The sequence below is a fragment of the Pollachius pollachius genome (assembly GCF_949987615.1).
Source record: "Pollachius pollachius genome assembly, chromosome: 11".
Classification (NCBI taxonomy): domain Eukaryota; kingdom Metazoa; phylum Chordata; class Actinopteri; order Gadiformes; family Gadidae; genus Pollachius; species Pollachius pollachius.
This window is the reverse complement of record NC_136944.1, coordinates 18,477,361-18,498,289: the sequence shown is the minus strand read 5'-3', so window position 1 is coordinate 18,498,289 and position 20,929 is coordinate 18,477,361. Positions and strand designations below refer to the sequence as shown.

Here is a 20,929-nt window from a genome sequence, read left to right as displayed (position 1 = left end):
ACAATTAACCTCTTAAACCCGAGCGCCCCCGGGGGCGGGGGCAGCTGCACCAACGTGTGCTGTAAACAGCTGTAAACAGCACCACCATGCTCCAACATGTCCATGTTGCATACCCACGTAACGGGAAGAAGCTCGGCTAAAAGCCCATGATAACCATTTTTACCTAAACAAAACACAATTCTAACAACAAGCAACTAAATGAGCCCGTAGCAAAACACGCAAAACGTGCATGTGCGCATACTGGCCGTCGCCGATTTCGCTACTCCATGCCACCCACACAAACTATAGGTCATATGAAAGCTGAGGCTCCACAAATTCCAATGATATCACTCCCATCACTCTACGACGAAAACTCACCGAACTAGCAACCAAAGAAGAGCAAAATAAACAAAACAAATCAAAAACGTTATACAGTGTGATACTTTTGAATGGCGAATGGTGTTTTTTTTACATGGATTTGGGTCCCTCGATTTGACGTTCCCTCGACTCTATTGGCTCTTACGGTTCGATAGAGGTGTCAATCATCCAAATTGACCAATGCATACCCACGATATCTTGGGTATATCCAGCAGTGGCATGACAGCCCTTAGTGTTTATAGTTAGTTAGTTATAGTTGTTCAAAGTTGCTGCCAGCGTGTTTATATATATATATATATATATATATATATATATATATATCTGTATCCCTAGTAATTGTGGTTTTTAGCTGTTTTTTGACCTTTGATTTTACAGTTTGGTTTTATTATATGTATTTCCCAAATATATCTGCTCCAGTTGGAGTCAAACTTCATTTCGATTGTATGGTTTACTTTGACTGGAAAAATGTATAGAGCCCTGGGTGAATTTTCAAAACAAGTCAAAAATGTTGAATTTGGATGGAATGAATACCTATAGTGATATGTCAGTGAAATAAAATTAGATTTACAGTCTGGTACCTTAGAAAGGTCAAATGGTGCCCAAAAGTGCCCAAATGGCACCATTTAGTCCGCCTGGACCTACCTGTACTAAAACCTCTCTAAAATCACTTTATTCACTTTATTAGCATTTATCCTGGAACAGGGTACTCATTAGATGTTGTTATATGTTTCCCTAAAGGTTCTGGGCTACTATCCCATAGTTTCAAGGTGGTATTCACTCTAAGTAATGTGTTTTCTCTAGGCGAAAATTTAAAATTGACATTTCTTACTATGTTCTAGCAGAATTTACTCTGACACAGTAACATCTATATTGATTCTGACACTTCTGCAGTCCCCTCACAGGTGTTACCTTCTTTTTGAAACCAACTTTATTCATATAGCCCTTGTAGTTGTGGAGGCATACTCTATTCATTTTGGGCATGTCATTTCGGGCAGGAGGCCTGTGAAATAGGCCTAGGGCTTAACAGGTTAATAACATGCAACTGGGTTATATTTTCTAACTGTTCCTATATTTAAATTTTGTTCAGAATGCTGTTTTGCTGTTGTCTTGGATGTCTCTCTGGAATAGATAACATTATTGTTGTTGTTTGTGTAGAATGGAAGCTTATTGAAGAACCGTCTCAAGCTGCCAAAGTTTTCAAAGAGAATCTGCTTAAGGAACATGCATCTGGGACACCACTTCGAATGAAGATGGATGTAAGGGACTCTGAAGAGGACAGGGAACGGGAACTTCTCTTGTTCTATAAACAGCAGCAAGAATGGGCATGTCCACTTCATTGTACTCTTGTTGGTAAGTAATATAAAGTTTGTAAAATAAATGTATAAGTAAAGTTTATACCACTCAAGTATCTTATATGGAATTGTTAAATGGGAGAATGGAATCCAAACAACTATATAATTGATGACCACTAATGAAAATATACCATGCACAATATTCTCCTGTAATCTGAAAGAATCAATATTAAGGATGCTATTCTAGAATTACAGCCAATAGAATATTGACTATTTTTTCCCTTGCTTGTTAAATGTTAACTTATCCAGTTACCTGTATTAGTCAGCCACTGTTTTTCCACTGTGTTATTCTCAGTATTTTATTTCAGGTGATGCTGCTGTCGGAGAGGGAGTGATGAGGTACTTTCTGACAACGGTGATATCCAAACTCCAATTTGGATTCAGTCTAGATCTTGGTAAGTCTCTTACTATTTGAAGGTTAATATGTACTTTTAAAAATGTATTTAAGTGGTTTAATTGTTGTGACTTTATCCCCTGCTCTCTTGATATTTTACAGGAGGAATGGGCCGAACACTGCTGTTTGAGGGTGAACCTGACCATCTTGTTCCAGCAGCATCAGAGGCACTCATTGAAAGCAATCTCTTCCGGGTTGCAGGAAGGATGTTGGCCCACAGCTTTCTGCATGACGGTCCCCATGTCACAGGATTAAGTCCTGCTGTGATTCATGTACTGTTCAATGGGGATCCTGAAATGGCAACTGTTGTTACAGAAGACTGTCCTGATCTGCACATCAGGAGTATCATAAAACTGGTATGTAACATATAAGAAACTTTGTCTTGCAAAAAATATTGTTTGGGCAAATATAATAACTTGTACGGTCTTGATTCTAGCTTGAACAAGAAGAACTCACACCAGAACAGAAGGACACAGTTTCAGATCTTTCCATGTCTTGGGATCTTCCAGCAGTCACCAAAACAAATCGGAGATGGCTACATAACAAACTTCTACTCCATGCAGTGAGTTCCTGCTGGTTAAGTCACATAATTCATTGCTGTAGTTGTTGAAATTATAGTTATAATTATAAGTGTTGTAAACTCTGGCTTGTTATGTTATCACTGGCAGAGATGGAAAAGGCCAAATTTCAGTGGTGAAATTCATGCTATGAATACTTAATGATATTTAGTCTTTGCCTATTGTCATGTTAGTTCTTCAAAACCACCATTTAATGTATATACAGTTTTAAAAAATCACACTACAGTAAATTGAGAGCAGCTTAACAACACATGTCTGGTTATGTGAATTTGCTTTTTGATAATCTACTTTAAGAAGGTGATACAGTCAAGAGTTCACCACTGTTAACTTCTTTCATTTACAGTTTTTAAACATTCGCAATAGACACAAGTTGCTGAAATTTAGAAAGTGGAATTCCCCCATTTATCCATTAGTTATGTCTTAAGCAGAACATTTTTGTCAAGTGTGCATGAAGCACCGCATATTCTCAATCACAGGCAAACTGGGACTGTAGACAGGACAACTAGCACTCTTTAACTTGTCATCCAGGTAGAATGTGATTTGTTGCAAAATGAAGGGAAAATACACATGTAAATAGTGGCATACATTATTTTAAAATGTGTAAATGTCTTGTAAAGGGTTGCTATATTCTGTACTAGAGTTTGAATGGATTTTATAAAGCACTTTATTGTGCTTTTATGAACATTTTCCCTACTATGCCAACTTTTGTAAAATTTGGGTTGAGGATTTGGACTGTAATATTGGTCGGTTCTGTCTCTTAGGTCATTGGGAGGACCATGCGCCAGATCAAACAGTTGAGAAAGGGACTGAAAGATGTGATGGTATGGCCCCTGCTGACATCTAGGCCAGATGTTGTCCCACTTATTTTCCCCAAAATGGCTGAAATGCAGTTCACACCCCAGGTAAGTCAGTAATTTAGTTATATTTGTCACTTTACTTGATGAATTTACATGTATTTTCAATGACTGAGCTGGTTATTTTTCCTTTTACCAAGAATGTGATCTGCATATTCCTTCACCAAAATAAATTCTCCCTTTTAAAATAATTACAATTTGTGTATTCTTTAAGATGCTCCTACAAAAAATCACATGGCCAGTTGAGGACAGTGATGATGAAGACTTTGACTTAGAGTCCACGTGCCGCGTCACTGGCTTTCTAAGGTTGTTCATTGAAACAGGTATAAACACCTTATTTGGCTAATGCATTGCTCTCTTTACAAATGCTTCTATGTCTCATTGATAGATGTGATCAATTAGAACTAAATGTCTTGAATCCATTTTATGACTTTTAGCTTCATCAGGTACCCTGGCCCAGCTGTTGACATTCTGGGTTGGCTGGGAGATGCTTCCTCCCAAACTGAGAGTGGAGATTTCTGGGGGAACCCTTCCTACGTCCTCCACATGCTTCGAAACACTAAAGCTGCCAGCTCATTTCAAAACCTACATGGATTTTGAGGAAGCACTTGTCTCTGCCATAAATAGTGCACAGACTGGATTTGGACTTGTTTAATTTTTTCAGACAGATGTCATTGAATGCACTGTTAAGTAGGTCAGGTCAATTGACACAAGTTCAGTGTCTTTGAAAACTAATAAACAAATAAAACACTGGGTTGGACATCAGTCTGCTATGATTCTTGATAAAACTTGCACAGTCTCTACGTATAATCTAAGTGCATCAGTTAAAGAAACTCCTGGAGCTGGCAAAATGGCAACCTCTTCATCTGAGAGCTCACGGGCCAGCTGAACCTCAGGGACTGACACAGTGCCTCCATGAAGACTGTGAGGTCCGTTCCAGTCGATCCCATACTCTTCAGGAACCTGAATGGAGGACAAGCATGATCAATCTTGTACTTAAAACTAGTTTGACATGTCATTACACAAGGTAGTTAAGATTGTTATTTTTGGTCACCAAGTCGGTGAGAAATTAAATGTTGCCTATTCAATTGTTGTTTTGTAAAATAATACAGTTGTGCATAGTATGCACCGTAAAAATTACAGCTCAGAGGTTGATCTTTGAAAGCTCAGGAGACTGAAGAAACTATAACCTATGTTTCATTTAAAGTAGCACGTTTAGCACAATATCTTGTCCCATTATTCCTTTGGGGAAACAGACAGTGAAGTGTTCAAAGTTGATTGTTCTTTAACCTCAGTAGGATCCTCCATAGGGCCTTGCTCTCTGTATCTTCTCCAGAGTTGCTGTGGCGACTGATTCCTTTCAGTTCTAAGACCATGAAAGTTCCAAGCATCTCGGAAAGAGTCGAGGCTTTGCTGAATTAGTGGAAGGAAGATCCGGTGCAGTGCGAAAAGATGGACTTTATTGTCTGGATTCAGTGTTCCCTGATCTTGCAATGAAGTGAAAATCTGATAGAAGAGGTCCAGGGCATGTTCATAAACATCTCTCCACATCCTCTCTATTCTGTGTTTAGGATAAAATTGACAAATTGTTAATTTACGTGACATATGCTAAAGAAGTACATTGAACTGGTACGTTTGTTTTGTGAGCCTAGTTGTCAAACATTTATTTACCGCTGATTGTGGACACTTCTGCCTGTGATGTGTGAATTCCTGTCGGTACCTCTGCTTCTGATCATGAATTCTGCTACATCTGCATTCTCCCCCCCTTTATCAGACCGTACCCTTGATGGCAGCCCATACTGCTCGGCAGCGGCAATAAAGCTCTGTAAGACCGTCTGAGCACGATTATTGCCAGCCACAGTCAGGTAGACCACTAAACGACTGAATCCATCCACCCCACCATGGACAACAAATCTCCACCTGTCAGCCAATTGTGAACACATGAAAAATAACAACTTTATTGTAAAGCAATTCTAATGAAACATCTAGAAAGATGCATTGTTTATCTACTTATATCACTGACCTGATGAGCTTATGGTGGCCATCTATATGCCACAAAGAGTTTGGGCCAGGAACAGAATACTGTCGTCGTCTTAATACACGCAGCCTTAGACGTCTCATGTAGACTCCCTCTGCATCGACTCTGCGTAAAGACTTGCAGTCTTGAGACTGAGGGGAGGAAAATAAAACGAATAACCACACACTCACTGGCTACTTATTTTGGTGTCATAATGAAAGACATGACGTGTGTATTTTCTATTTTGGATTTTTGAATGATTTTTTGTTTAAGAAGACTCATTCCCCCTGGGTTGTATGCAGTAAGCGAGGTGTGTTTATTTACGTTGCATGTCATGTTAATTAGGTTTGTTGTCCCGTTGTCATGGCGACCACTGCGGTCCAAAGGAAGTCCGGTTTTCGCTACGGCTAGGATACTTGTTACAACTGTATTTGTGTTATCGCTCCTCCAGTGATAAGCCAGGTCTTGATTTTAAATACAGGGCTTTAATGATCGTCAACCCGTGAGAACCAGGTCAAAGAAAGAAGATATAAATGAACAAAAAATAATGCTGTATGAATGTCTAATAAAGCTTGCGTCATAACATAAATACAACTAATCATCTGACACTGGAGGTCTGCAGCCAGACCCCTCGCAACGTCTTTCCATAAGCGGACTTCCTTCACCTTTCAAAGGGCAGAGCTCTGTATTAAAAATAAATGTAAATAATGCTCATATTAATATACTCACTTGGAACACGCACACCTCTTGCATTCAGATGACCGCGCATTAGCTTGTAGCCGGTGTTTGGATGTCTTCTGTGAATTTCACTTACAATACGGTCTAACTCCTCATCACTCACAGCTGAATAGAGGTCTGTCTTTCTGCACAAACAAAATATCAACATCAAGTAATGTTACCTTAAACATAATATCCTTTCTGAGTGGATGAGACCAGCAATCCCTAAACTGAATTAAAAAAAAAGAAAAAAAAAGTGTAAATACCTTAAACCGTTTTGTTTCATGCGCCTCCTGATGGTCCTCTTTGACACTCCGAACATCGCTGCAATTTGACCCGCGGGTAAGCCACTAAGAACTTGATGCTCCAGAACTGCACTCGGTATGTCAAACGCCAAACGCCCCGGTCCCTGTGTGTGTTGGGCCTGATGCTCCCTGGTACCAGAGAAGCGGTGGACTACTTCTTCTAAATTTGCAGTCACTCTATAATCAATATCTTGGTCAGAAAGTGCGGAAATAACTCCAAGAACTTCAATAAATTCCTCTGCTTTACTCGCTACATGCTCTGGGTCAGCAGGTCCTGCTTCCACATCCTCTGCTAAATCTAAAACGTCTCTCACCAACTCCCTAGAAAGTTCATGAAGATCCTCCATCATCATCATCTTCTTCTTCTTCTTCACACTCTAGATAAAGTTTAAGTTCAAATCAGTTTGACAGTTTAACAATTCCTCTTCTTCTTCTGCATTACCGCCACCTACTGGTATGGAGTGCTCCATTTTCTTTATCCAAGCACTCTACTTCAGACCAAAGCAATTGATCAGACTCGATTAGCGTTAGCCCCACCCACCGATTTTGATGGGCGAGTTTGACAGTTTTACATTTCATGAAGCACTGAAACACAGGATCATGAAATGTAAATGTAAATCATGAAATGTAAATGTAAATCATGAAATGTAAATGTCAATTAATTAAATAGTATTTAATTCCAATTTTAATGAATTAATGACACATTTAATAAAACATTTATGTATTTAATTCCAATTTTAATGAATTAATGACACATTTAATAAAACATTTATGTATTTAATTCCAATTTTAATTAATTAATGACACATTTAAGGAATTATTTAATGGTGTATTTATTTATTTAATGGTGTATTTATTTATTTAATTTTGGCACTTTTAGTCCTCCATAAACGTCTCCCCCTTGTCTCCTTTGCAAGGGCTCAGGAGAACGTCTTGTCCACAGTCGCTTCTGTTGAAACTACATGCGATGTAGCGGAGGAGAATTGGTAGAGGAGCCTTAAATTTCGAATTATAATTTATGGGCGTTAACAACCGCACGGGGAAACGTAAACATATGAATCATAGTTAGCGCATTATGTGAAAGACTGCAGGGGCGGGGTGGGGCACTAATAGTGTAGTAGTGTAGTAATGTAGTAAAAAATAAATTAAAAAACATGAATGAGACATAGAGAGTAAGCAAGTGGTATAAATATTGGTTGGATGTTCCATTCACATATATTGTATATTTCGGGGATTTTCACGGAGTCTTGAAGGGGATTAAATTATGCTCAGGGCCGGCGTGCAGACGCCTCGCGGCCGCTCTTAATAAGTGTGGGCCGGTCCACCTGACCTCGCTGGCCGGCCGGCCGACCGGGAAATCTCCCGATCGTCCCGACGGCCACTCCGCCTCTGCTGAACAGTATCAATCAAGGCGGGCCGCGGTCCAGGTCTGGACCCAGAAGCCGTCCCATACGGACCCGGACCTACAGGCAAAACAGAGGGTTATGATAGAAAACCTGAGGGGGCACTTCTATTTTAACCGGGGCAGCTGCTGTACAGATAACGATACAGGTAGAGAAAACAAATGGGGAGATACAGACGAGTGACACGGAGAAAGGGAGAGATGCAGACATGAGAAGGGGAAAGGGAGCGATAGAGGCCTACAGACGAGTGAAAAGGAGAAAGGAGAAAGGGAGAGATACAATGAGGGCAGCAGCAACTTTTCTCTCACAGTGGGCGTTCACACCAAGAGCGATAATAAAGCGATACGAGCGAAAATTGCCCATTCACTTTCTATTAGACATGCGCGATAAAGCGATAGCATTTTAGCTGTAAATGACCCGACAACCGCCCTAGGCGATCGCCTAGTTCGCCTATGCCGATCGCCGGCACTGCACACACACACACACACACACACACACACACACACACACACACACACACACGCAGTCACAATATCAGCTCAGCTATTCTATATTTTACCTGAATGATAGTATTTGTCTGGCATAGACATCCATTGGTGTGTCCAGACACACACACACACAAATAAAAGAGCGTATGTGATTAGTCCTGCCATACTTTTAATGAACCTGCTGCATTTGTCAAAGAATATGATGCTCTTTAGTCACATCTCAGCTCCAGCTGGGCCCTTCTATTTGCTTGTGTTCGACCATAGACAGGGCCGGCCCTGTACACCTGGTGGCCCTAAGCAGGATAATTTTGGGGCCGTGCTTTGCGGTTGATAGAGTAGTTGTGCCACAGGGAACAAGCAGCTGTATGTATTTATAACCCTTACGGTTTTTATCCATACCTTTGAACATGATTATTTTACTACTTATTAAGTATGCTCACTGAAACAGTCAAATTAAAGCTTACATACTTACCACATTTCTACTTTTACTTTACTGTCTGAATGCCTTGTACATTTTAAAACAGCACCAACTGTTTTGTCCACTAGGCGGCTTACAACTTTTAGTATCAAGTTAGTATCTATTTATTTAGTATCTTCAATAAAGCTGCTGGAGCCTTGACCCTTTGAACTGCTTTTTCCTTTCACATTTAAAAGAGTTGAAATTTGTATTTTGTATTTGTATTTGTATTTATCTTTTAGAAGACATCAAGATAATTATAAACTCCACAACAAAACACAGAGCTTCCGTGTTGCAGACTTTCCAAACGAGTTGGTCATTGGTTTCCAATGTATATGACACAGGACCTGTTTGTGCCACAACTGTCACCGGTATCCACTTCACACCTTTGGTGTAGTTCCGGGCAAGAACCCTGTCTCCGGGTGTAAAACCCTGAAGCTTTGCTTTGCCTCGTCGCTCCATTTGAGCTCTCTGGTTAAGGTGTACAACCTCTTGTCTTTTTAGGTCTCAGTAGGTCGAGTCGGGTGCGGAGTTGTCTCTTGAACATAGCTGAGGCAGGGGACACTTTTGTCGTAGCATGAGGTGTGTATGACAACAGGAGCGCACTGAGGCGCCGGTTGAGGGACTGGGTACTTTGAGAGGACCTTAGAGCCTGCTTCATTGTCTGTACAAATCTCTCTGCAAGCCCATTTGTAGCAGGGTGATAAGGCGCAGACTTGATATGTTGAATACCATTCTCTTCCATAAATATCCTGAACTCTTCAGACACTAGCTGAGAGCCATTATCACTTACGAACTGTTGTGATAGTCCAAAGCGACTGAAGATAGACCTTAGCTCTTCGATGGTTTTCTCTGAGGAGGTGCTCTTCATGACAGCCACCTCAGGCCATTCGCTGTGAGCGTTGACTACCACTAAAAACATGTGATTCTCTAGTGGTCCCGACAGGTCTATGTGGACTCTTTGCCATGGTTCTTCAGGCCAGTCCCATGAATGTAAGGGATCCAGCTGCGGGAGGTTTATCACTTTCTTGCAGGCACCGCATAACTTTGCTTTTTCCTCTATAGCTGGATCTAGGCCTGGCCACCAGAAATAACTGCGTGCAATTTCTTTCATTCACACCACACCACAGTTTCCTGAATGGAGCTCGTCAAGCACTTTCTCTCTCAATGGCGGCGGAATGATGACCCGATAGCCCCACAACAGGCATCCAGACTGGACTGACAGCTCGTTTTTCCTCACCAGGTAAGGCTTTTACCTTAGTGACATCTCTCCTCCCCTCCCACAAGGGACCATATCCAGAACCTCAGACATGACCGGGTCAGTGTGCGTGTGTTTCTTCAAATCAGCTGAGGTTACCAGAGCAGAAGTCACATCTTTGAGGTAGAAGATCTCCGCTTGCGTTGGCTGAGCGTGCGCGACCGGTAGCGGAAGCCTCGAGAGTCAGTCAGCATTGCTGTGCAGGTCTGACTTCCTGTACTTGATGTCATACTGGTGGGCCAACAGTAGCAGGGCCCATCGCTGCATACGGCTAGCTGCCAGCAACGGGAGGCCACTGTGAGGACCAAATATAGAGGTGAGAGGCCTGTGGTCCGTCAGAAAGAATTTTCTCCCGAAAAGATACTGATGGAATTTCTTCACTCCAAACACTATAGATAATGCTTCCCGCTCAATCTGTGCATGAATGGATTCTGCCTTGCTCAGTGTCCTTGATGCAAAGGCAATAGGTCTCTCTTCTCCTGATGGCATGATGTGTGACACCACTGCACCAACACCATAGGGTGAGGCATCACATGCTAGTTGAAGTGGTAATGTGGGGTCAAAGTGGGTGAGGGCCTCTGATTGAGAGAGGGTTGTTTTCACATCTTTAAAAGCTACCTCACATTTGTCTGTCCACTTCCATGTCTTGGTTTTGTTTAGGAGCTCATGTAGTGGCTTCAGTCTATTTGAAAGGTTAGGCACAAACTTTGCATAGGATGTCAGCAGGCCAAGAAATGATCTCAACTGGCTCACATTCTTTGGGGATGGAGCCTCTGTAACGGTTGTGATTGGGTCTAAAGGACTGAAAGACAGGACAAACACATTGGTCTCTTTCAAAGGTATATTTGTGATTTGTACAGCAGGATCACATGTCACGTCAACTGGTTCTCCTATATACACATCAAATATATTCAAATAATACAATTATAACATTACATTTACATTTCGGAGCAACATACCTGAAAGACAGGACAAACACATTGGTCTCTTTCAAAGGTATATTTATGATTTGTACAGCAGGATCTGCACGAGTAAAACAAAACACTTGTGTTGCTAGCGGACATCCAACATAGCTAACCAGTAACGTGGTCAAACTAAAAATGTGATAAACTCCCTACCAAGTGACAAACTATAAAAACAATAATAACATATCAATTATACAATATACAATCATCTAATATGTCGAGGTTCATAAAATAAACATACATTCTCGATCTTAAAACTAATAAATCTTTGGGAGCTATTTACAATGCGAACTTACCACATGTCACGTCAGCTGGTTCTGACTAGCAACGGCCGCACGCACACCTAAGGCGGATGCAGATCTACAATACCCAATCACACCAGCAGATGGCTCTAAAACACCAACAACTGCTCTCTCATTTTTGAAACTCATGATAACTAATGAACAGTTTTCCATATCTGTTACACCTCCACAATAGTCTTCACCTTTGATGGTGCCTTGTGAAGTCCTGTGCTATCGATAACATGCCCCAGGTACTCGACGGAAGGTTGGAAAAACTCACACTTGTTTTTCCTGACCCTCAGACCATATTCCTCCAACCTTTGTAGTGTAGCATCCAGGTTCCTTAAGTGTGACTGTTCATCTGGTCCTGTGATAAGCAGGTCATCCAGGTAGCACTGCACCCCTGGTAGCCCACTCAGAATTTGGTCCATTGCTCTTTGGAAAAGTGCTGGATCAGATGTGATCCCGAAAGGGAGCCGCCGGTATCTGTAGAGGCCTTTGTGTGTTACCACGGTCAGTAGTTCCTGTGACTCTGGATCCACGTGCATCTAGAGATATGCCTGACATAAGTCCATTTTACTAAACTTCTTCCCTCCAGCCAAACCAGCAAAGAGGTCGTCTATGAGGGGTAAAGGATACTGTTCAGCAATCAAAAAGGGGTTCACCATTACTTTAAAATCACCACAGATCCTTGGGGTTCCGTCTGTTTTCATTACTGGAACAATTGGTGTAGCCCATTCACTTGTGCTCACAGGCTCCATGACCCCACTTTTGACTAATCTGTCTAGTTCTTTTTCTACTTTGGGTTTGATGGCATATGGGACACCTGTCCCATATGCCATCAGTGTCTCTTCACTACCAGTGTCCACTTGCATCTGTACTGTTTTGTTTTCCAACAGTGGTGTGACCCAGTATCCATCATCCCCGTCTGTAACAGCTAAAACATGCACGGTATCTTCATCATCAGAATCTGAGTAACTCTGCTCATCCTGTTCATGTTCCATCTTATTCACTTGTTTCTTTGGAAGCCACTTCTCCTTGTCTCTGTGTTCTGTTTGTGTGTCTGGGTCTTTTTCATTTTACAGGCACGGTCAATATGTTTTTTCTTACCACAGTTTCGGAATTCTACGTTTTTACACCAACACTCTGTTGCCTGGTGTGCTGTATTCCCACAGCGGTAGCAGGGCTTGCCTGTTGCAGTCATTTTCTTGGACTCAAAAGACAACCTATGCACATGGGATGAAGCCCCCAGCTGCTGTGCTTCTCGGGCAGCCATCTCCATTGACGTACTTATCTCTATAGCCCTATCCAGCGTCAGCTTAGCCTCAGACAACAGTCTTTTTTTCTTGCTGCGTCATTGAGTGAAACTCCAAAATCACAATGTTCTGATAATCGTTTCAGTACAGCTACAAACTGTGAAACTGATTCCCCCTCTTCTTGGTTTCTTTTGTGGAATCTGAACCTCTCTGCGATCACCAGTGGCTTAGGGGAGTATTGATTTCTTAATATTGTCACTGTTTCCTCATAGGATAAATCCCCTGGCTTGGCAGGTTGTACTAGACTGCGCAGCAAGTTGAATGTTTTGTATCCCATAACACTCAAAAATGTGGGCACCACAACATCATCTGCAATCTTGTTAGCAAGCACAAAATATCCAAACCTTTCGGTGTATGAATTCCATGGTTCAGTGTTTTCCTCGAATGGTCCAATATGTCAGATCAGAGCCGCCATTCTGTCTTTTTTGTTATTTTTTATATTTTACTCTCCTTCCTGTGTCTCTTCAATGCCGGTCTCGTTGTTACGGAGATTCCTTATTTCCCGCCGCAGCTCAGTCATCCATTTCCGTTCACCCTGCAGTAGCCAACTAGTAGCCTCACACAGCCAGCCAACCGGCCATATGTCCGCCGAAATAAAGACGCCCTTCCTCGGACTTTCCTCCGAGAATAACACAGCGTGAGAACGCATTACCTCGTCGCCAGTTTTGTTGTATACTTGGATATCATACTTAGTACAAAAACTAATAAGGACACGAGACCGTGAGCATTTGATATGCACTGCTTTAGTATTGAACTCAGAGAGGGCACATACAACAACGTCAGCACGTAGCATAACAGAGGGCGTGGCCGCGTCCCAGGAGGGACAAACTTAAACAGTCAATACACAACAGTATCGTCATCATTGCGGTTGCCAGTTTGGGATCAGTCAAACCAGCACCTTGCAGTCAAACATCATGTTCCTTGCTTGTTTCCCTCTCAGCAGAATCAGGTCATTTCTAGGTTATCGTGGTCAGACCTCAATACAGTCTATGGGACAGACACAGTCAAAATTCTTAATTCCACCATTGTTTTATTATGCTAATGTGAGCAGTATGTTGATAATGTTTCCTTTCTTGTTAAGTAAATTGCTTTGTGTAATTAAAAAGTAATAATAAAAAAGAAATTGTATATAAATATATAGCAATACAGCGCTCCTGGCGGTTGGGGGCCCTAAGCGGCCGCTTAGTTAGTGTATAGGGAGGGCCGGCTCTGACCATAGACATGTCCTAATCAGGTATTCGGGACAACTGTATGTTCATGTAAACAGACTAGTATTCATCTGACATGTTTCGACTACTTCCTGCAGTCTTCTTCAGAAGCATCAGCTGTTGCCGAAACATGTCAACAAATTATACTAGTCTGTTTACATGAACATACAATATTAATGTTAATATATCAAGTTAGACTAAATGAACATTTTTGAGGGTGTATTCATGACACAAAATACAAGCGGCTGGTCATGTTAATGTAGGGTAATCATTTGTAGCAGACACTGAGCAACAGGATCGACCAGCTGCTACAAGGTCTTGGATTGCTTCATTGTAATTTACTGCAACCTAGCAGAGTTTGGCAACAACTGCGCGAAGTTGTAATCTACCGCCATCTAGTGTAGACCCGGGACCACAGCCGAGGAAGTTGAAAAAATAAAGTTGGAGCATAAAATAAAATTTACCAACATAGACTGTACCGTTTGGGCTGCATGGTCGATAAAACAACGGCCTGAGATCGAGGTCATAATCACTGTTTTCTTTTGATGGACGCTTTATGGGGTCAGATGCATTTTGTGTGTGTATCATATGATAAAAGGCAGCTGGATGTCTATGCATGAAAATGAACCTCTCCGCTTGGATGGCGCACAGGTTGTTGTCGTCGTAATCGTACAGACCAACCTGTTTAGAGCTAAGATAGAGAGGTCTGACTTGAAGCCCAAGGTATTCCCCCATGATGTTCCTCAACTTTTATTTGCGCCTGTTTACTTTTGCGTTCATGTTTAGAAGTGGCGGGGATTCAGATGTATGCATGACCCATATGCAAATAGAGTTGGACGCCTCCTTATGAGCCCAGATTGGCGATTGGCTGAAATATCTTCTCAATGCGCGCCATGAATTCAAATAAGAGCGCGCTCAGGTCAGGAGCCGTCTTATTGGACAAGAGTCGGCAGCCTGTTGTCTGCTGACCTATGAGTAACGTTGTGTCGCCGGCAAACCGTATTCTGTTCTGAAAGACCTAGGAAAAAGATCATATTATGTCAGGAAGAGGCAAGACCGGGGGCAAAGCCAGAGCGAAAGCTAAGACCCGCTCTTCCCGTGCCGGGCTCCAGTTCCCCGTCGGCCGTGTGCATAGACTTCTCCGCAAAGGCAACTATGCTCATCGCGTCGGTGCCGGGGCACCCGTCTATCTGACCGCTGAGATCCTTGAATTGGCTGGAAACGCTGCCCGCGACAACAAGAAGACCCGCATCATCCCCCGCCTCCTTGGCGGCGTGACCATCGCTCAGGGCGGTGTGTTGCCCAACATCCAGGCCGTCCTTCTGCCCAAGAAGACCGAGAAGCCTGCCAAGAAGTAACTTGGAAGCAATTTATTGTAAACCCCAACTGCTCTTTTAAGAGCCGCCCACATCTTCATTAAGGGCTAAATCTTTCTGAATGGCTGACCTCAACCAGGACTACTAAGCGTTACATATGAATTACATGTTCTGTAGACTTAGGGTTACTTAAGCAACTGCTAGTGTTGAATTTTAGAACTTGAGGGAGTGGGGTCTAATTTAATATTGTGTGTAGGTCTTGTCAAAGTGAACTTTATTGTTAGACCGACACTCAAAATATGCCATTCATATATGTACCACACAACATAACAATAGTGCAAAAAGACAACAAATGGATACAACATATACACACACAGTGCATAGCTTATACAGAATATAATCAGTGTTTTGAGGTGAAAATAAATGTGCAATATGCAGTGGGTTATCCTAGCTATCTTTGTTTTATACAGGGAATGGGTTAACCTAGCAATTGTCTCCATGAACATCCTTAATCTACCGACGGCGATATATTGTTTCTCTTTCCTCTTACAATTATCGCTTTGGATAAAAGCGTCTGCTAAATGCCCAAATGTAAATGTACACCTGATAAGTGTCCAAGTATGAAGTAGGCTAGGCTACACGACACACATGAAGAACTAGAAAATATATAAAAGGTTTTAAAATGGAATAGAGCAAGGCTACATCTTAAATATGTTCACCCTCTTTAATCAAAATGAACAAGTCATTATTATATCTAGGGCCTATACATTCATAATGCGATTTAACTCGTAAACGTCACATCCGGGACCCTGGACGGGGTCTGTGTTGGAACTCCCGCCTTTGGTCTCTCATAGGTCCTCAGCAAGCGCTCATTAACCCAGAGCGCAGCTTCCAGTCCAAATTTAGCTTGATCTGGCTGCTGCTTAATCATGTCTGGCCGTGGAAAAGGAGGAAAGGGACTCGGTAAAGGTGGCGCTAAGCGTCATCGCAAGGTCCTCCGTGATAACATCCAGGGAATCACCAAGCCCGCCATCCGCCGTCTGGCTCGCCGTGGCGGAGTAAAGCGTATCTCCGGCCTGATCTACGAGGAGACCCGCGGTGTCCTTAAGGTGTTCCTGGAGAACGTGATCCGTGACGCCGTCACCTACACCGAGCACGCCAAGAGAAAGACCGTCACCGCCATGGATGTGGTCTATGCCCTGAAGAGGCAGGGACGCACCCTGTACGGCTTCGGCGGTTAACAAATACCATTGTTGTGGAAACCCAAAGGCTCTTTTAAGAGCCACCTACATCCACCTTAAAGAATCCGTTTTCTTGTTAGAATTGGCCTAAGATCCGCAATTACTAATGAATAAGGTATCAAAGTCCGTAAGGATATACATTGTTGCCTGTCGTGCCAAACAGGTCGATATAAGCATCGTCCCCATCCAGAATAGGCTAGATTTCTTGTACCAATATATACAATACTACTAGTAAAATGTTTTCTATAATACTTCCTAAATGTTTGTAATCTCGAGAAAACTGCACTTGGAAACTTCCCGGGCAATCTATCGAGTCTAAACGTCATTAGCCCCACTAGCAGCCGGGAAACACGGGAGCAAGGAAGGAAGTCGGCAAACTTATAGGGCTATCCGCTATTGTTTTCTTCATTCTGTTTTTATGGCACACGATTATTCAGTACAGTGTGTCGCGACTGCTGTTGCCGAAGTTGCCCACGTAAAGCGCAAACGTATGGGTGAATCAAACGACCTAAGACAAGTATCTGACCAGAGGAGAGATGGCCTACGAGAGTAAACATAGGCGGTCATTCCCAAGATGGAGAGTTTCGAGGAGCTAGGACTACAGAGAAACCAACCTCACAGAATGTGTTCTAAAAGACGGGTAAGCACCATATGGCTCACGTTATCAGAATAATAGGAGCCTACTAACACCAGTATGCAGTGTACTATTTGATGATACTGTTGGAAAACGGAAACTATTCTGATGTCGATCGTGTAACCTGTTATAGGGTAATAGCACATGCAGTCAGTCATATTGTGAGATCCTCGTGTGTTTATGAATGAAAATGAGTAATGTTTTTTGTACATGTCTCAGCCACACCCTGACTGATGAACACAGACATAACCAATGACCCAATTTGAGTTTCTAGTTTCACTATCGTCAAAGTATAACGGGATATAAAGTCCCTTTGTAAATACAAAAGGAATTCGCTTTGTTGCTGTGATAATCTGTGTTATATATGTATTACAACATTTTAACCTTAAACCATATATGCTATCAATCACTGTGATCAATACATATGTTAATAAACACGCGTTTGGTGCTTTTTATGGTCCCTGCGGATTATTTTTTTTTGTCATTCATTATGTATCCAGACACAAACGGGGTAACTTAATAAAATATACTGATTTCATTTGTCTACGTATTCTATCTTTGCAAATAGTTATAATAAAGCTACTTACAAAAGCTGATTTCGGATTGAGTGCGCTATCTACAGCGTTCATAAACCATGTCTTTCAGTGTTTGTGTCTGGTGTAAGGAAATAGTGAGGCACAAGGCATGGGATTTCACTGAGGCATGTTATGAACTGTTTCTTAGTTCGTAAGAGTCCCCTTCATTTTGTCCATCAATGTAATATCCGTTCGTGGCACATGCTAAATATTATTTTTTACTTCACATTGTAGTTACCAAACAGGGGGACCATCCACGTCCACTTTTAGCAAGAGACCTCGAAAGCCTGTTAAAGTTTATACCTGGCAGCCGCCGCCACCATAGCACCATCCAGTGACTCGCCATCAGATAGTTAAGGAATACTGAATTATTACAAAATCACTTATCCACCAAGCCTGGAGTAGACCTTATGCGCCACATTCTTCCGGGTTCTACAAAACGGGGGTTTCGGCTTCCGGCCGTCCGCTGCTGACGTAGCTGAACACAGCTGAGCTAATTATGGCGACCTTCCGGTGTTCACAGGCGCGACCCCGAGTCACGTTACCGATGTGCACAGTGTGGCCAAACGGACGTCCAGAGCCCCGAGCACTCTGTTAGACAAGGGATTAAAGTTTTACGCCTCCTCATTTATTCATACTTATGAAGGTATATTTGTAGCTTTTGCTAATAGCCCTCGTTAGCGTTAGATAACTGTGAGTAGCCTAGTTGCAGACTTGTATGCCATCAGTTTATCAGTATTTTTGCTCACAGAAAATTAAAACAATCAGATGATGACTGCATTTTAGCGATGGTTTTATACTACCAACAGTATAATTACTACGATGTCCTGTGTGTTTATGCTGGTCATTGTCGACATGGTACGCTGGTCTTATGTGTCTACTATAGCTGCTAGGTTTAATGTCGAGGTGTTTCAGATTTCTAAATCATTGATTTGTATAATGACAACTGTGATGAATGAATTAATTAATGGATGCTGTATCTTCTTTTCCACCAGTTTCAAACAAAGACAGGTTGACAGGTACTGTCAGTGTCACAGCAGCTTGTAGCAGGCTGTAGTTGTTCCAGGGTAACAACACGGGAATCGCTTAGTCTTATGTGTCTACTATAGCTGCTAGGTTTAATGTCGAGGTGTTTAAGATTTCTAAAACATTGATTTGTATGAAGACAACTGTGATGAATTAATTAATTAATTAATTAATAGATGCTGTATCTTCTTTTCCACCAGTTTCAAACAAAGACAGGTTGACAGGTACTGTCAGCGTCAGAGCAGCTTGTGGCAGGAAGGGGAGCCTCTTTTTATATATTAGGTAAAAACATATAATTGCCGAAATTGAGTGATAGCTTATGCAATTAAGAAAAAACAACGGTGGGCCTCTTCATAACTAATTTATATATTTTTTTAATTCAATAATGTAATAATTTTTTTTTTTTTTTTTTTTTTACAAACCATAATTTTTGGTGCCCCCCCCCCAGGTACTTGGTGCCCTACGCACTCTGCGTACTCTGCGTATACACGGGTATCATGTGACGTCACAGCGTAAAGCCGGTGCCATCTTTAGGACCGCCCAGTGACCGAAAGTAAACGGTACAAATGCCTTCTATCTGCTGTGCCGTGGGCTGTGATAACAGTAAGTCAAAAAAAACGGGACATACGTTTTATAACATTCCCAAAAACACAGAAAGGAGACATAAGTGGTTAGCTGCCATTAAAAGGGATCACTGGACTCCGACAGAACACTCCAGACTGTGCAATGAACACTTTTTTTGGTCGAGTAACATTACTTATTTCTGGTAGAGATGTAACAAGGCTACACTGGGCACGTAACTGAAGTGTTTGTTCGCGTTGCGTCTGATGTAACAATTACCTTCTGCTATGATCAGATGTGATGAAACTAGTTTTCTAAAACTATTTTTTGCGCGTTGCGAACGTTCACTTACACAGCGTAGCCCACCTGTTAGTCTCACACACGGTTCATTAATCTGTCTAAGGGACAGATACAGGAAATCTTTCCTGCCACATGCCATCACACTGTACAATAACAGCTGAAACTCATGTCATAATAATAAGAAGAATAAGACAGTCTCAAAGCACCTTATATGTTTTATCTGTTCACTTGCACCTTATATTTCTACTTTGCACTACAATTATACTGCTTATTTATACATTTATCTATGTATCTATGTAATGTGTCACTATATCTCATTCTACCACTGTAGGTCACAAGAGTGAGAATCCATTGCACCCCGACTATGTGCCAAGTTTGTTTGATTATCTCACACCTGAGCAACGCAAAAGAAAAAGAAATAGCTACAGCAAATTTGAGCAAATCCAAGCTGTCAAAAGAAAGAGAAGGACGCATGATGTTGGACCTGTGGCACCCTGTGATGACACCTCACAGCTTCTTCATCTCCAGATGATAAACTCGAGGATCATTCACCCATCCTGATTTAAAATACATGTAAGCTTCCGTGCTTTTGTATGCCTTGAGGGACTCCCCGGTGTATGGAGAAGGATTGTGGACAAGGTATATGTAAATGTCGCCAAAAGAAATGTTTGGCAAGATAACGACCGATTTCAGCGGGGTCAGTAATTGATTGGGAAGTAAATATGGATCAAAACTTAAAATATCATTTTTTTGGGAATAGCGTTGCATTTCTTCATCAGATAGATGAGAGATCATCTGATTAACGGTAGCCAACGCCTTTTCACCTGGACTCGGTTGTTGGCGCTATGGTCCTAAAGATGGCCGTCACAACAAAAAGGTCACGTGATTGATACCCATGTATAGGGAGCGGCGGGCCTGCTAATATGGTATGGCCATGGTCTACATTTTTCTGAGACGGTAAATTATGGTTATTCCTGTAAAATTACCGAGCTTGAATCAGATGTTAATTCCAAAGGTTTATTAACTCGTTATTATTAACATGTGAGAGCATCAAGCGAGAGCACATTCCACTCGCCGTTACTTTCTGCACTACCCCCCCATTCCCCCCACACATACATATAAGCTAAATGTATTCCTGCGCGCTCCGCGCTGCACATAAACTAGTGCCATTGCAACACAATTCCTTCATCTGAATGCAATGTTTTGACCTCACGGGCCAGCGCTACACTACAAGAGACAAGAGCTGAACGTAAACTACAACCTCGTTCCTCCAAACCCTGTGTTCCAAAATCAACAGGCTGATCAACAAGCTGCACTTACATATTT

The 20,929-nt window shown here is 42.0% G+C and overlaps 2 protein-coding genes and 2 long non-coding RNA genes across 4 annotated transcripts; 3 read left to right on the top strand and 1 right to left on the bottom strand.

The window, feature by feature from the left end:
• The first annotated feature begins 1,579 nt into the window (after positions 1-1,579).
• On the top strand, positions 1,580-2,664 carry LOC307083042. Its single transcript, XR_013812264.1, has 4 exons — positions 1,580-1,707; positions 2,018-2,104; positions 2,206-2,459; positions 2,540-2,664. It is a non-coding gene; the product is annotated as an uncharacterized lncRNA (long non-coding RNA).
• Positions 2,665-4,053: 1,389 nt separating this feature from the next.
• On the bottom strand, positions 4,054-5,682 carry LOC307082397. Its single transcript, XR_013812212.1, has 4 exons — positions 5,559-5,682; positions 5,207-5,455; positions 4,826-5,096; positions 4,054-4,498 (listed from the first exon to the last, which is right to left on the bottom strand). It is a non-coding gene; the product is annotated as an uncharacterized lncRNA (long non-coding RNA).
• Positions 5,683-14,987: 9,305 nt separating this feature from the next.
• LOC307083048 (histone H2A-like) lies at positions 14,988-15,308 on the top strand (the record flags this gene model as incomplete). Its single annotated transcript, XM_079746838.1, has 1 exon — positions 14,988-15,308. One exon carries the CDS (start codon positions 14,988-14,990, stop codon positions 15,306-15,308), a length of 321 nt encoding a protein of 106 aa, XP_079602964.1.
• Positions 15,309-16,188: 880 nt separating this feature from the next.
• LOC307083007 (histone H4) lies at positions 16,189-16,507 on the top strand (the record flags this gene model as incomplete). The annotated part of the gene is made up of 1 exon (XM_079746783.1): positions 16,189-16,507. The coding sequence occupies exon 1, from the start codon at positions 16,196-16,198 to the stop codon at positions 16,505-16,507; it is 312 nt and encodes a 103-aa protein (XP_079602909.1). The 5' UTR covers positions 16,189-16,195.
• Positions 16,508-20,929: the final 4,422 nt, after the last annotated feature.